Below are 17298 nucleotides of genomic sequence, written 5' to 3' on the forward strand. Positions count from 1 at the left end.
AGGCCATTAATGCGCTACAACCCGACAAGATTCTTTCCTCCTTTTTCTCTGGCGCGAACGATGTGCGGATACGAAATCTTCCGGACTTAATATGGAATCTCTTAAAGAAATCCAGTTAAGCTTCAAAATCGTAGGAATAAATTCATTGGCTTTAGATACATGTATTTTCTCATTCGTTTCACTTATTGATTTCATTTTTCTTTCTCGAATCATATATTCTGCTTTACCATTTCTTTGAAAATTCTATTTTCGTGGGACCATTTATTTAAATTTCAAATGTAACAAAAGATAAGTTACAATCTGTTACACATCAGTTGAAATTAGTTTTTCAATTAGAAATTAGTTTTCAAATTAGAGCGATCAGAAGAGCGATCATAAAGAAATACTATTTTCGTTTGACCACAAAAACAAACAAATAAAAACATTGCATCAAAAAGGTTGACTGATTCTGAAAATATATTGATAAGCTAAAAAATACATGATTTTACAGAGGAGGCTCTCAAAGCTGGAAATTAATAGGCAGCTTATATTAATTATCTATATAATTTGAGCTATATGAAAATGTTCAAACGTTTCAAAATTAATTTTATGTGACAGAACACTCATTTTATTTTTGTAAATTTCTGTTAAAATAAAAATTAAAAATTCAATGCTTTTTATAATCGGCATAGTTTCTTGAAAAATACAACGAAGAATACAAACGAATTTATATATTTCTAATACATATAATAATCGCAATACATATTATAATTCTTCAAATTTTTTTAATACAGCCATTTTTAGAGTACAAATATTTCTCTTTTTGGAAAAAATGATAATTTTTAAGAACTGAAATCTTTTCACTCTTCTTCAAAAATAGAATTTTCTCTCTATTTTCACTTTCTTGGAATGAGATTTCACTCTAAGAAATTTAGAGAGTTTATTTTCTTCTTTTCAAATCTTAAAAAAATTTGAAGAATTATAATTGTGATTATTATATGTATTAGAAATATATAAACGTTAGAGAGAAATTTATAGAAAAGAAGAATGAGAGAGAGATGGAGAGAGAGAGAGAGAGAGAGAGAGAGAGAGATCAGCGTAAGATACTCAAGATTTTCAGATTTTGCATCATTAAAAAATTATTTGTGCCTCAATATTTTTGTTTTGAAAGAATCTATTCCAATGTTAGAACAGACATGGACAAATAAAAAGAAACTGAAACAAATAAGTAATTTTCAATTTTCCGCCAAAACACACACACACACACACACATTTATATATATATATATATATACAGGAACTGAAGACTTTTATAGTTATATCAAGACAAAACTCCATCAGTTTGCAGCGAAAGCGAGCAGACATTTAATTTCAATTAACGTCGCTGTCGAAATTATGCTGGGCGCAATTCAGCATTAGAGTATAGCGCGACTCAAGCAAGTGTCTACCGGAATTAATCGCCGGTTAAAATGCGCTCGGCCGATGCAACGCGACAAATTAATTCCCAGGGTGCTCTGTAAATACGGCGTATTATTGTACCGCCACCTGCGATCTATCCACTATTAGCGTTAGCTTGGGGATAGATTTAATCAAAGGTGATAACCATGCTGGCATCGCGGCGATATCGATTCTCGGCCGCAGTCGATGAAATTTCGAAAATGTATATCGAAACAGTATAACGTATTCGCCGCGTAATTGAGTACAAACGATTCATCTATATCGCATGGATTATATCGTGAAAAGTTTTATGTGAATTATCGTAACCAAATTGATGGTAGCAAAACGCAGAGAAACTCCAAAACAGTTGAGTCTTTTTTTCGATATGCCAATCCATTTATACCAGCCAATATACCATTCTATACTAATTTTAATGTTAGAACAATATAATAATACAGATTTCATTTAAATATTATTTTTAGAAATTAATCTAACAATAAGAATAAAAGTAACAAACTACATGCAAAAATACTCGTTAAATTTCAGTGCCTGAAAAAACTTTTTTATCTGTTTCATAAGCCAATAAGTGGATCAAAGAATAAAATTGCAAATGAACAATTGCATACATGCACAAAATTATAAAAAAAAAATATATATATATATATATTAGATCTACTTAATAATATATCCTACATTTGTATATTTCTATTTAAGAGTATAAACCAATAAATCAATAAATTATCATGGCATTACATTACAATATCAGAACAAATATTAAATCTTGCAGGTATCTAGCTATACCACGAAAACTTTTTCGAAAACTGGTTTAGTCGATATTGGAAGTTTTATTAATAGGAACGGAAAATGGAATTAAGCTCTCGCAAACAAGCATTTAGATTGGTTTGCCCCGAAGCGATAATATAAAATATGGTGGTGAAATTTGTATGATAGTTGAGATTCTTGCAGAGTTCGAAAACTATATCCATCAAGATTAAATAGAATTTTTACGAAATATTAATAATGCCGTTATAAATCGTCAAATGTGATGTAAGAAAACGAAATGTTCTCTCATAAATAATATGGCAATATTATTAGTATAATATAATATAATATTAAAAATTAAAAGTTGTAAAATCGATCTTAAAATATATATAATACCTAGAAATAAATATAATTTTATATGATAAATAGTTTATTTTGTAATAGTTTCTCATTATAATTTTGTAAATATCGATTTTGTAGAATATATAATTATGTTTTTAAATTTGTTATATATATAAAAGATTTTATGACAAAAGTATATTTTTAAAACTTATAGAATAATGTGATACTTGACTACAGACTACATTATTCAAAGTAGAAACAATAGTTTTCCGTAGATTCTGCTTTATTTCTGGTTTTCTAGTTCCATGATTGTTAATAGGTACAATATCGAACACAGGAAATATACCGATATCCGATAACATATGTATAGATTAAAAGAAACTTTCATTATTTAAACTTGATATATAATTTTTAACTTGAAGAAGAAATAATTTTCTTTTTTATGTTTATAATGTAAAATAATAACTTATATTGGTATGTTGATTACTTTATTCAATACACAGTGAAGAAAAGCAATATTTCGTCGATTGAATAAATTAATATTATATCATTACGTTAGTAAAAAATAAATAAGATATTATAAATTATCTTTATATTTCTGCAACATTTTTTTTGCAAAACAATAAAAGCTTTTAATTGGAAATAAATGACAGTTAAACGTCTTAATCTTTCCCTTCCATTTTCTTTTTTTCTTTCTCAGTCTCTCTCTCTCTCTCTCTCTCTCTCTCTCATTTTTAAAATATAAAAAATTTAATTTTTAAATGCAATTTCAAGAAATTTTAAGATACAGTTTAAATCTCTAGCGCCATCCGTATGGGTTGATTGAAAGCAACGAGCAAGGGAATACCGGCAAGGGTGGAATTTCTACCAAGATGAAATTGAATTGGAAATTTTCTATTAGTGGCTGATGTTACACAACAATCATAATAAGTTAACTAAAGTTGATAAATGCAACAATACAATAAATTATTAAATGACGATAAGTATCCAAAATTATGTTGAGAAATATTTGTTAAAATAATATATATAATAAAATGTTTATATATTAGGTGTTGGAATTAATTCGTAGCGTTTTACAAGTGATGGGAAGTACTTTCATTAATGTATTTTTTAATGCTCATGTGAAATAAATAACATTCTTTCATTAAAAACGCTACGAATTAATTCCAACACCTAATATATAATAAATTATAATGTTTATATAATAAAATGTTATTAAAATATTTAAATCTAAAGCAAAGGCAAAAAAATATTCAAAACAGATAAACTAATAAAGAATAGAAAAATATTAAATCTTTTGCAAATTTATTTAATAACATATATAAACTATATATAAAATATTTATCTATTATTTTTAATTAAATTATTAACAGCTTTTTAAGATGCTTATTATAGCATCAAATTATACATTTTTTAAAAAATATTTACTAGCATTGATATTATTAAATTGCTTGCAATTTTATTTGTTTTTTATTACTACTAATTTGAATTACGATTGCGTTCTACGACTAAAAATAATTATTTCAGCACGCAATTGAACACAGAATTAGATATATATATATATATATATATATACATATATAAATTTACATAAAAAATATTTAAGCACTAAGATCTCATTCAGATCGATAAGGTTTTCGTTACTTAGTTGTGTATTCACATTTGCGGTCTTAAGACACTTTGTTTACCTTTAATTAAGCTGCTCTACATTCGAATAAAACCTACATTCAATATTTAACATTATACTTTTCACAAATTTTCTTGTTGCTTATATCTTCTCCATTTCTTGATTGCACAAACAACGAGTGCAATTAATTCCTATACTTAACCATCGCCAAACATATTATCATATGAATAGCAAGTGTCATTCACATATTATACCGCAGCATTTGAGAGCACAAACCGGCGCGAGCCAACGATTACGCCAGCATTGTTCCGAAAATCCTCGTTATTCTGCTTCGCAACAGAGCCACGGGATATCCAACATTAAGACGTTGATCCCACAATTTCTTCGAACCACGGGAAAAGCCGTCTTAGAACGAGCCGACGCTTACGGTCATATATCGGATTTTACGGCGGCGTGAGTTTCTCAGATTTGATTCGGGCAGAAATGGCTAAGGGTATACTTCTCGTTACTCCCCCGAGAAGACTGGACAGAGGACGACACGGGTTTGATCAATGTTCGCGAAGTTCGCGACCTCGGAATCCCATATTGCCGCTCGCGAGTGTCACGATGAGAGCCACGGTGAAAGTTACCACACGTACGTAATTTGAATAAGGGTGCGATGAGGTGATATACATGCAGATTTCCCATTCACGTGTTTGCCATAAGTGACTTGGTCTTCATCGCCATCGTCTATGCGAGACTTATAACCGGCGAAAAGTTTAATTCGATGGAACTTCAATCTGTGTGGGCGACGATATCGGACGCTGTCTCTAAATTGCGCTCGGCTTATCGTTTGCACGACGCGTGAAGAATTGAACCCGCAGATTCTATTCGTGCACGCCACACTGACAAACATTTTCGGGATTCGTCTAGCTGCGCGAGTTTTTGAATGAAGCGATTTTTATCGCGCCGGCCTTTTGTTCGAAAACGGCTCGTAGTTTCCATGGGGAGATTTATTTCCGTTGTGAGAGAAAAAAAGAAGAAGGTTACACACAGCATGCGGTAGAATTACTTTCTCCGTAGAGAATATCTCCTGTTATATCTTTTTTATTCCATTCTGAGAAGAGGGGAAAATATTGCTTGTTATTTCATTTTTAAGACGATAATAGTATGATAGATTGTTTCATGCGTGCGATAAGTATTTTACACTTTCGCAAAGCAACAAAAATGAGGGTATCCAAAATAAAAAAAATAAAATAAAATTGTATCGAATAAACGAGATGCATACCATTTATTTATCGCGAACTCTAAGGGCTATCACAAAATGACATAAGCAAAGCATAAGATAACTGGACCAATAATCATCCGACAAAAAGATGTCATATTAATTTGCATAAGATGTTCATTGGTCTTATTCTATGCTTATGTAGCTTGTATCATTTTGTGTGTGGCAGTCCTAATACGTTTCCATCAATGCTGCAATGTAGATTAATCCTTAGTATACATACAACGATTTTCCGGTTCTTTATTATACACCATAAATCATTTATGTCCCTATTTAATTCCCATCACTTGTACAAAAATATTTAAATAAAAATTATTAGTGATTTTTACATAAATTTTTACGTAACTTTAGAGAAAATATGCACAGAATTATATATTAAAAAGAGAGAAAATCGCAAAGCCATTAATCATCTTTAACCATTATTTAGCCAAGCATTCTTAGGCCCAGTTTCACAACTCACAGTTAACTCTTAATCGAGGTTCAACTTGTTTCTCTTTCCAATTCTAGAATTGAAAAGAGATAATGAATAAGTTGAACCTTGGTTAAGAATTAAATTAGTTGGTTGATGAAACTGGGCCCTAGTAATTAAAAAAAAAACGCGTAGGAAATTTTATTCTTATCTCAACTTATTCTTCAGCTTACTCTAGTTCTAAAAATGAGAAAAAAATGAAGGGTAAATTAAACCAAGAATAAAGTTGACCTTTAGAACACTGGATTATTTGTGTGCTGCATTTCTTTTCTTCGAATACTAAAAGCACCTCACTAAGTAATGATCTCTATTCTTTCCTTTATTTTAGTACACAACTGTAAACATAAAGACTTTCTAAAGTTTATGTAAGAATTAATATTTTTTTATACCCTTATAAAAATGATAAGAATTAAGTTGAACCGGAATTAAAGTTAATCTACATTGGAAACAGACATTAATGTTTATTATTATATTATTTCACTTTTACGATGGAAAGGCAACACTTATGACATTTATGATTTGGTATGAGGCTTGGCTCATTGTCCAAAATACATTCATCTCGCCACAAAGCGCTTACGAAAGTCTCTTGTGGCGGTAAGATAGGACAGATTCTCTCGTTTTTGCACCGGCAACTTTTCGGGCCGCTCACCCGCGCGAAGTTTCGGCCGGAATTAGCGACACGGTTGGCCTGGAACGGCAAGGCCGTAACTCACCAGCTTCCACCATCGTACGATTGTATTGTAAGTTCGGAACGAATCGTGGCGCGCGCCGAGGACGAGGAATATTACGTGTCTGATTTAAAACGGGCACAACTACTGCAAATTCATTACGCCCCGCTTATTCCGCGCGTCGAATGCGATTCCGGTTGTCACTCCCATATTTTCACTGATATTTAACTGTGAGACTGTCGAACTTCCTTCGGACGTATCTGTTATCGAAATGGAACACTCGCGAGTAGCGTAAAAAGAAAAAAAAAATTACTTCCATTTCGGAACAAATCACAGATTATTATTACTGGTCCGAAAATAATAAAATTCTAACATCAGAGCTGGGAAATTTAAGTGAAATGAGACAATTTGTTACGATATTGAACAGGTACACGTTCTGCACTATTGAGAATGTATTCAGTCATTTGTTAGAATTGCTATTTCTGAAGAGCTATAATGAACTCAATAACTTTAACTGCAACGATTTTAATGAACGGCTCTCAGTTTCCAATTTAATAGCTTTATCATCGTGCTCCTTTGATACATTATTGGCATCATGTATTTCTATCGTAACTACATCTTTTTAAGTCATGATTAAAATTTATCACGTTAATGACTTGTCTAAATATTGAATAAAAATAAAACAGTGCCAAAACGTACAATCATGAGAAAATAAAAAATCAGATGTGAATCATAAATTAAAAATGCAAACCAATGTAATAAGCTGACACTGGATAATGTATAAAATTTATATTATTAACAATAACTGACAATTACAAACGTTCCGATGACAATTTAAGTCATCTTCAGTGTAACAACAAAGTATTAACAAATTTAAATGAGCACATTAAATTTCAATATAATAGAAAGGAGGCGCTTTGTAGAACCGGAGATACGTCGTGAATATAAAGTCAGAATAAAATTAGATGTGTTCTATACATTAAAGACTTTAATCATTCTTTGCCGACTTAAGATACTCAAGCAAAAAGTAATAATAAAAGTTAGCTGCGCATAAATTATATTTTAATTGCCATTCGCTGACTTTGACTTTTATTAAAACTTTCTATACACGTGCGCATATATTCCTTTACTTTTTGTTTAATATTTTAATTTAAATTAATCCGAGAAAATAAATATAATTAAAATCAATGTTTCGTGAAGTCTTGAGAAACTACCAGAAAATAATTCCGCATAAATTATAAATATAAGTTTATATTATTTATCGATTTCTATAAAATAAAAATTATTATTCGAAGAAATCAGTAATTATTTTTAATAATAGAAACACATTAAATAATAAAATTCTCAATAAAAATCAAACGAAATATAATAGTTTGTTCTGTGATAGCTTAATTTTTACAGTATATTCATTATCGAATACTGAATGTTTGGCTGCGCGATGTAATTGGCGAGAAAGAACTTCAAAGCGATCTTGCTCCGAGCTTATGCGTCTTTAGTTATTGTGCGTTCGGCTTTTACATACACTGTCGCAGGCAGCTTTTACGCTCTCAGCCCGTTCGGCCATGACGCAAATGACATCAAAGCGGCTAAACGTGTAAGTCAACAACACAACGACGAGCTTTGGACCCATAATTATGCAGCAGCTGCGTGTACCTTCTGCTAAAACGTACGCTACGCCGATATTACTCCGTTTAATGTAAATGTACACTTAATCACGTCACTTTCGTAAATATAATATTTACGAACCTCTCTGAGCGAAAATGTTTCAATAAGTATTATAATTGGAAAATTACGTTTATCAGCTCGATTACATCCTCAAATCAAGCAGTAAACAATTAATTAGAAGCAACCTACTGATTTTCATGCTAGTACATTAATTCTATTGATTAATGAAACGAAAATCAAATAACCGTATCGAAAAATGTGAATAAACCAGACTGATTTCACAATACCATAACATAGATTTCCGATTAAAGGGTAACTGTGGCAAATACGCCGCAGGAATCAGAAAAAATAGAAGGAATGGGGGTAATTTTCCCGCAGCTACTCTCTGTTACTTGCCTTTATGTTATATTAATATTGTGTTATGATTTTAGTTTCCTACTGTTAATATTAATGAAATTATTGCGAGTTGAATCGATTTGTCATTATAATAAATAACACCATCATAAATTATAATCTATATAAAATGATTAGGACGTGTAAAAGACTTAGTGATTATTTCGTGATACATACGTGTAGTGGAATAATAAAGCATGTGTAGCAAAATACAAGTGCTTGTTTTTGTATTCTTTGTTTACTTTGTTATCTTATATCCCACCTGTTTTATACCCAAAGCATACAAAGTGCGCAGATTGAATTCAGTGCACTAAATGTAATAAACGCATTATATAATAAATTAAGTTTTTGATAGATGCGGCGTTATACACCAGAGTTACCCTATATTCAAATTTGCGCCCCGTTGTTTTTTTATCTTCAATCCATTATTACAAAAATGGTATCTACATTTGAGGGTGAGCAGTCACCGTAGAATTTATCGAACTGCTTTACATTATTGCCGAAAGTATAAACGACACCTCTTCCTTCTCCTTCTCCCTCCTTTTTTTCGAGTCGTGGTCGTACATCAGTTTTTAAGAGTGATCGATCAAACTTTTCAATACACTTACACGAGAGGGCGGAGAAGTCCTTCCCGATTTAATATACCATTAAGCTTAAATGTGCTGCATCCGGGGGCACTTCGTTCTACCTCCCCGCCTCAACTACTTCGTGCTTCCGCATTGAAAACTTAAATTGTGCGCATTCACTTCGTCCTGGATTTTTGCTTTCCAAGTCCCGGCGAATTAATCTTATTTCAATATTGATAAAGTCGATCGTAAGTCATAGCTCCGATCGCGGTTCCAATGTGCTCCGATAAATCACTTCACGACTGTCGACTGGTTGAAAGTTGCTCCATAAACTCGCATCTCTTTGACACCTTATTCTTGCGAATGCTTGCTTCTCATTAGAGATGACATTCATGGAAAAGGACCGCACAATTAGATGACTCTATACGAAACGGATGTCCGAAGAAAAATAATCGTTCCATTAAGAGTAATTGAGAGTTATTTTTTCTTATCAGAACTATAATATTCAAATATAATTGGATCGAAGTCTTGTTCTATTTTTAATAAAAAGAAAATACGCGCTACATATATAAATATAATTATTAAAAAACCTACACAAATCCTATCAACCTTCATTATCAGCAGCAGGGAGGCAGCGCAGGTTAAGGAAGACATACTAAAGGTAATAGCCCGTTTATACCGCGGAAACGGCCCGTCAAGAAAATCGATATCACTCACAGCATTGAAGCCATGGAATGCGGTGGGAACCCGCGGGCTGGTTCTTAAACCGCGATTTCTTAGCTAGTGAAATGGCGGTGTTTAACATGAGAAGGCGTTTTACAAAGGGCAGCTCGTTATGACACTAAATCAACTGCTGTAAAAACTTGGAAAATTCTGATAAGAGCGAAATGAGATAGGACAGTAGAAAGAATCCCCCCCCCTAGCCTTGAACTCATAGACCATTGCATTTTTAAGTATGCTAGAAGCAAAGTGACAACGTGAAAATAGCATTAACGCTGCGAGTGTCGGAATAATGATAAGTATAATGCCTCCGAGGGAATTTACAAAGTAAAGGAAAGGACGATAGCGGCGTAATTATATAGCAAACGACACATACAATTGACGCTCTTTTAGAGAGAAAAACTCTTTCTTGTAATTCAAATGAACAAAAAGAATTCTATTTTCAGTCGAGAAATCTTGATACTTAATAATATTCATACGTGAATATATTTTTCAAATATATTTTTCAGCTCTATAAACTGCGCATCGATTCGATTTGTCAGACTTAAACCGCAATCGCAGATTAAAGCTGAAATAATAGGCCCGTTCTTTTCAGCTGAACTTCTTGCACAATTCATCTTTCATCTTTTTCTTTTATCGTTGAAGAGAAAAAGAGTTAAGATTAATTGTCCAAGAAGTTCAGCTAAAAAGACCAGACCCAATGTAACAAATTAAAGTGCTCGTCAATTTAATAATGATGTGAATAAGCATCTTAAAAATTTTAAAAGCCAAGAATTTATTGCGCAAAATATAATTTCAGAATTAGAATCTGGAATTTCGAGAAGCGTCTCACCAATTATTCGATCACATATTGATATTAATTGCAATAATCACTAGTGAGAAAACATCGTTATTTAAGAAGATATGTATAAACAATAATGAATAAATTAGACCAATAAGAATAAATAAAATAAAAGAAAGATTTTCTCTTATAATTTATTATATAAACAATATATCATATATATCAAAATAAAATTTAGATCTAACAGATCAATATTGTTACAAGCCCGAAACATAAAATTGAATATCACGTCACGTAACATCAACGCGAATTTCCCAGTAAATGCGTGATCAAACAACGCTAATCTTCAACCGCAATGTTCCGTGCCATACTAAAATCGATAATCGGTACGATATGACGTGAAAATGCGTGTACGAGTGAGTACGCATTTACATCTATCTATGTGGGAGATATCTGTGAATTTTTGCGTAACCATCGGGGTTAACCTCCTTGCAACACTTATTCCATAAAATATCGAAAATATCGTATTTACATCCGTATTTACATTGCGCGCGTGTGATTTGCAATTGTATTTTTCGCCGATACATAAAAAATAATTAGTTATTAACGAGTTTAGACCGGTCGGCACGAAACGATATCGCAACTTGTTTGTTCGCCAAGTGGTCACGACGCGACGCTTTAATTTAAATAATGTATGTTAAAATCGGACTTAATACCACACCTTCTCTCGTGATAAAACTCTGCGAGCGTTTAATTCCCCGACGATTATCGAAATAAAAGCCGAATTTATACTCATGGGACAGGCGATTCGAGTGAGTATTACCAACACAAAGCATTCTCGGTCTGGGATTGCATAAATATGCTCGACGAGTTATTGCGATTTTATGTCGATATAATCTCAGAGTATTATAACGACGTTGTAATATCGTTTGGATAAAATATCAAAACACCGTGGATGAAAAACGAATCGTATTTTAAATAAATACGGTAGTTTGTTATTTAAAAAACGCAGAGCAATTTAATGTAGACAGAGAGAAATTTAATATTCCCCTCAGGATTATAACGTACAATCATCGCTTATATTCTGAAGATCAATTAATTTTTCATGCTTTTTTACACAAAAGTGTATTATTTATAAAGTTTCAGTATGACAAGTATCTTTACTTATAAATTTATATCTATATAACAGATTTTAAGTAATTAATTAATAATTCTTATCTATTTATACATAATAGATATATCTATATAATATATATTTTATACAAGATATACATATATTGTATATCTAGTAGTATAAATTTTTTAATCAAAAGATATGTATCGCACATTTCAAGAAATGAATATCAAACTTCGTAATAATTTACGAAAAAATACTATTTCAAGCAAAATTGTGGTGTGTGTGTGTGTGTGTGTATGTGTGTGTGTGTGTGTGTGTGTGTGTGTGTGTGTGTGTGTGTTGTGTATTATATTTTAACAGATTCATAATAATTACTTCATTTTATGATAGTAAATCAATAATTATTATAAAATCAATAACTGTATTTTTATCTTACAATTCTAAAGCAATTTTAAACTACGGAAATTATTTGATCACAACAAACTATACATTTTAATAAAATATTCAATACTTTATTAGGATTACTTCGATTGATCTTTGCAAAAATATGATTATATCGCAAAAATTAGTCATATCATTAGAGTTATCGCAAAAATTAATCTGTCCTAAGCTGCGGTGGGTATTCTAGGAAATCAGAACTAACGATCTGAAATTGCGCGAAAACATGCTGGACCTTCGATGTTCACGCCGCGTGATTAACGCTAAACGCTATACTGTACGGTTTTGAATGCTACTGATATAACCGATTGCTTACATGCACAAGCCAGAAAGGGATCAGATCAAGGCAACCATAATATTTGACGTTTCACACACGTTGGAAATTCGACTCTTGTGGTTTCGGGATGAATCTTTGAGTGTTGTGCAAGCAGATGCATGTCGGCTAAATATTTAGTCGAAATGTTAACAGAGTTATAGATACTATATACGAAATGTCACCAGTTCAACTTCACGGTTGCACATAATTTGACAGAATATTTACAAGATAATTATTAACAAAAAAAATATAGCAAAATAAGAAAACATAATTTGCATAAACATAAATATCGTTATTAATAACTTTAATCTTATAATGTTTAATGTTATAATATTTTTGTTACATCTTACAATATTTAATTTTATTTTACTTATTAATACAGCAAACAATTATCTTTAATTAAAGCAGATTGTTTCTTCATGTGTAATTTATGTAGCTTCTCATTATATATAAAATAATTTCTATTTTTTGCAACTAAATAATTTAATATTCAGTCGAAAGTAGTACGAATCAAACTCCTATTAATATTCTGTACATTGCAATCAAAGCTTGTAACAATTTATTGTCAATAAAAACAGAATAAATCTTTAATTCGATTAATTAGAGAAAGGGAAATAATCTTTTGAAGAATCAAATTAAAAGAAAAACGAGTAAATATGAATATTAAGACTAGATACAAGTGTACATAGATATTACGAGTACTCATTATATAATTATTCGCTTTAATGGCGATGTTAAAGATTAATTAGGATACATTTACGTAACACGTGAAGAAAATTGAACAATACACGTCGGAATCTGTCTCAACACGATGTATGCTGATGCATACCGTAGAACGTATTGATGTAGCAACTGATTAATGTAGCAATGTCCGATTCACATCAGGATTATAACTCAATAGATCCCTGATATATTATTCCGCTCGTAAGATCAACTACGCAGAATTCTCGTTAACATGTAGCGTTCGATGTACCGACTGCAGGCTTGAACAAATACCACTCAACAACGAAGGCTACACCACGGCTGTACCACGGGTATGCCGTGCCGCACGATCTCGTATAAACGTGTAACAGGCGGAACATTTTGCTCTAGATCCGCCCGATCAATCCCGTCCCATCTGAAAGCACGCGCTGGCACGTATCCTTTTAGAATCACTAAAGCCCGCCTGCACGTTGCGATGGAACCCGTGAAGCCGTCCGGCAAAGCTCGTTCTATGATCTAAACAGAGTGTCGATCCGCCTAAAAGAAAGTCAAAACCTCGTACCAGCGGATTCGATATTACATTAAAATAGTTTTGTCGATCATCAAACTGTTGCAAAATTTTCGCAAACTCTCAAACACGTTTTAAAAAAACACAATCAATAAACGTTTATCTCGAAAGATTTATCTCGAAAATAAATCCGTCCATGGTATAATTAATTCTTGCTCGATGATCAAAAGCCAGTAATATTAATATTGCAGTGGACTAATTTGTAAATTCAAAAGGAATTGAGAATTATTAGATTAAGCACGAATTCACAATTAATCTATACAAAAAATAGGGGTACCTTCATCAACAAACAAAATAGTGTTACAATAATGAAGGATTTATCGATGGATAAATTAATGTCTATGTACTATAAGACAAATTTCTATTCGTATCGAAATCTTCTAGATAATTTCACAAATATGTAATTGGAAAACACTTTCGAATTATTAGTCCGTAATTCCGCAAATACGTGGATCGCCAAGCTTTTGGATAAAGCACTTATAGATCTCAGCTCCAATAAGCTCTTGTACTGATATAGCGTTCGCAATCGAGAGTTTCTACCTTGCACGCTAACATTAACAGCCGTTATTGTCGATGGAGGCGAGTCTGTGGTACATACTTGGCAACGGTATTCACGTCGATAACTTTCTGTAAACAGGAACACGTTACGCGTCTCTACCAATGTGTTGTAGTTTGGCAATCTTGCTGAGTCTTGCTAGAGTTCAGTGGGTAGTACGAGCGTGAAATTATCAACTGAAAGAAAAAGAAGAAGAAAAGGTAAAATAAATAAATAGAGAGAGAGAGAGAGAGAGAGAGAGAGAGAGAGAGAGAACATACAAACGTGTGTAGAGCAAATGGTATTCCAGTGTAGCTATTATAATACATATTGATCGAGCGCAATAAAGATTATTTAGAGGTCATTCAATATAATCTATTCAATATAAATTAAACGCCTAAAGCATACCTATTCCACCAAAGTGGAATCATGAATGATACGTCTAAAGCATAACCTTTATTATTCCATTGAAGTGGGAACATACATTCGCAATATCTGTAAATACAAAATACTATTCTATAGAGTCTAATTATACTGCCGACTGTTTTCCTAAGAAAAAAAATATAATCTTCGCGACTGCATTATGTAATCAGATTGCGTATTCAGGATGGAGGAGCAATTCATACGGTTCAAGAAGAATTACGACAACCGCTAATAACCGGTGTCTGATACGAACAAAGTTCGCCGATCTGTCAGCAGCGACAACATCATAATTCTCGCGAAGACGTCGGAGACAGCCGCGGGGTCGACAACAAGACAGACTCCTCGACGAACGTCGTGCTCCGGTTCACCCCCGCAGCGGTCATCCCTCAGCTGCCGCGGTGCGGCGCCGCCGGTTGGCGAAATAGACGAGGAGAGACCAAGAGAGACAGAAGAGAAGCAGAGAGAGAGAGAGAGAGAAAGAGGAGAGAGGAGAGAAGCGGTCTGCGCGTAACCGGTCCGCGCTTTATCCGCGGCGAACGCAGCAAAGTCATCGCGCAAGCGCGCGGTGACGAAGTATCCCCCGCAGGATCATTTCGCGCCGCGACGCCGAGCGGCAGGCCTCATCCGCGCCGGCGGCTGGTCCATGCGGGTTCAACGTCGTCGCGCGGGAGGACGACGACGACGGCGACGACGAAGGGCGACGACGATCAGAGGTGTACGATGACGATCGTCCGGATTGACATTGCTAGTTAATCGAGGAAAAAAGAAACGCGACTCGGATCAACCTGATTGCCGATCGAATGACTGCCGACGCGCGCGTCTCGGCCGGAGGATGCTGCGCCTGAGACAGGGTACTCGCGGGTCGCGCGTCGCGACGCTCGTCATCCAGGCGAAAGCTCCACGTGAGCGCGGCTGTCATCGGGGACGCGTGCAGGTTGCACCTCGGCCGCGTGAAAACGGGACATCGTCTGTGAGCATTTAGACCCTGATTACCGTGGATTACCGTCGAGGATTTAGGATCAATACGCGCATAGCATCTGACAATACTGCTGATATATCGTACCAATCGCGTCTCCTACGCTTGGGAAGCTTTCGCGCCATTCAGAGTTGATAGTTGTAATAAAATCGTGGCATTACAGTGGTGAATGATTAATCTCCTCGCTAGGTGTTAATCGTGGTGTAATCTCTCTAAATCGGAACGCAATGTTCATGTAAGAATTAAAAGTTGCTTATATAGTGAAGTACGGAACATGTGTATGGTTTTGCGGTGAAAGTCTTAAGTGTCTATACTCTTTCGAGGAGGCACTATCGATTTGGCAAGGAAACTCAATTCTGTTTTCATTGTGAATGATATGACACAGTGAAGGCACTGGCAAAGTGTGCGGACCTGGGAATATATGTAAAAATCGATGATTATACGTCGTGCTTCACGATAGCGAGTACAAGCAAGGATCGGTAGTGCAGCGAGCGATCGAGGTGTTAAAAATGCTGTGTCGCTGGCTCGCCGTGCTGGTACTCGCTGGTATTCTCCTGGTTATCGAGGCGGTCAGCCAAGGTACGTTGCAATTTCGTCCGAAATCCTCAGAACGTTAGCGAACGACTAACTTGTCCGATGAGAACTTGACTTTGTCAACGAAACTTACCGCGTTCTTGCGGAAATACTCAAGATAACATACTCCTGCGAGACTAATCTACGTAATTGAATGTCAACGACGAAATCTGATACAGTACCCTCATTTTCGCGTTTATCTAGAAAACTTATTACGTAGCTAAAACTAAAGTACTACTGCAGAATATAACCTTTGCAGTCTGAAAATGCATACTGAAAATTCAAGTAATAAGTGTAATAATAAGTATCTTCATATATGTGTGATTTAATTTTCCACGTAAAAATGACATCGTACTACATATAAAAATAGATTTACACATTTAAGTCTGTAAATCTATTGTGTATTATTTGTGTAGTATTCTCTCTAAATTCTTTAAAATAGAATCTCACTCTGAAAAGTGAAAATTCTGCCAGTCTCAAAAGAATTTTTAATCTTTAAAAGTGGAATTTCACTCTTCAGAATGAGATTCCAATCCAAAGGATTTAGAGAATACAGTGTTATTTTTTACATAAAAAAATAAATCACATTTATAAAGGCACTTATTACATACTTGAATTTGTAGATATCGATTGTAAATATCATCGATGCTTTTTCATGTCGTGTTCTCTTCTCGTGCGAGTATAATACATTTCTATTACGATTACACTTTTTAACGTTTGCATAGAAAAACATAATCACTAGTAAAATAGGTATTCCGTAAAATCAAACGTGTAGCGTCGCAAGAAATCTCTACTCCATTACGCTATATTGGAGCTTTAAGAACCTTCGCAAAGCAAGTTAAGTTTTTTCGCAATCCTCTACCTCTAATCAACGCGCGTAGTCTTGCATTACTAATCGCGAATTAATGAAACACATGCTCAAAGAAATTCTCAGATGCTAATTGAAACCAATACGTACTTAAGACTGGAAATCAGGT

At 33.8% G+C, this 17298-nt stretch overlaps 2 protein-coding genes across 38 annotated transcripts in view; one reads left to right on the plus strand and one right to left on the minus strand.

Moving 5' to 3' along the window:
* LOC105146636 (uncharacterized) overlaps positions 1–17298 on the minus strand; it is a 512872-nt gene that overhangs the window by 291981 nt on the left and 203593 nt on the right. For 22 of the 37 annotated variants that reach the window (XM_087412804.1, XM_087412803.1, XM_087412800.1 and 19 more), the window contains one exon: positions 14413–14546. The exons of 13 other annotated variants lie outside the window; for them this stretch is intronic. Coding sequence is in view for 5 of the 24 variants with exons in the window: in XM_087412831.1 (XP_087268957.1) it covers positions 14469–14546 (78 nt within the window). In the remaining 19 variants the exon portion in view is untranslated. Of the gene's footprint in view, positions 1–12821; positions 13784–14412; positions 14547–17298 lie in introns of those variants that run through there. 2 more of the 37 variants (XM_087412816.1, XM_087412832.1) reach the window with 1 other exon arrangement.
* The window catches only part of dpr1 (defective proboscis extension response 1), a 395482-nt gene continuing 393540 nt past the window's right edge, over positions 15357–17298 (plus strand). Inside the window, exon 1 of the mRNA XM_087412790.1 lies at positions 15357–16327. Within this exon, the coding sequence (XP_087268916.1) occupies positions 16258–16327 (70 nt within the window). The 5' untranslated portion in view covers positions 15357–16257. The remainder of the gene's footprint in view (positions 16328–17298) is intronic.

This window comes from Acromyrmex echinatior, chromosome 13, assembly GCF_024713525.1.
Source record: "Acromyrmex echinatior isolate Ae372 chromosome 13, ASM2471352v2, whole genome shotgun sequence".
Lineage (NCBI taxonomy): Eukaryota > Metazoa > Arthropoda > Insecta > Hymenoptera > Formicidae > Acromyrmex > Acromyrmex echinatior.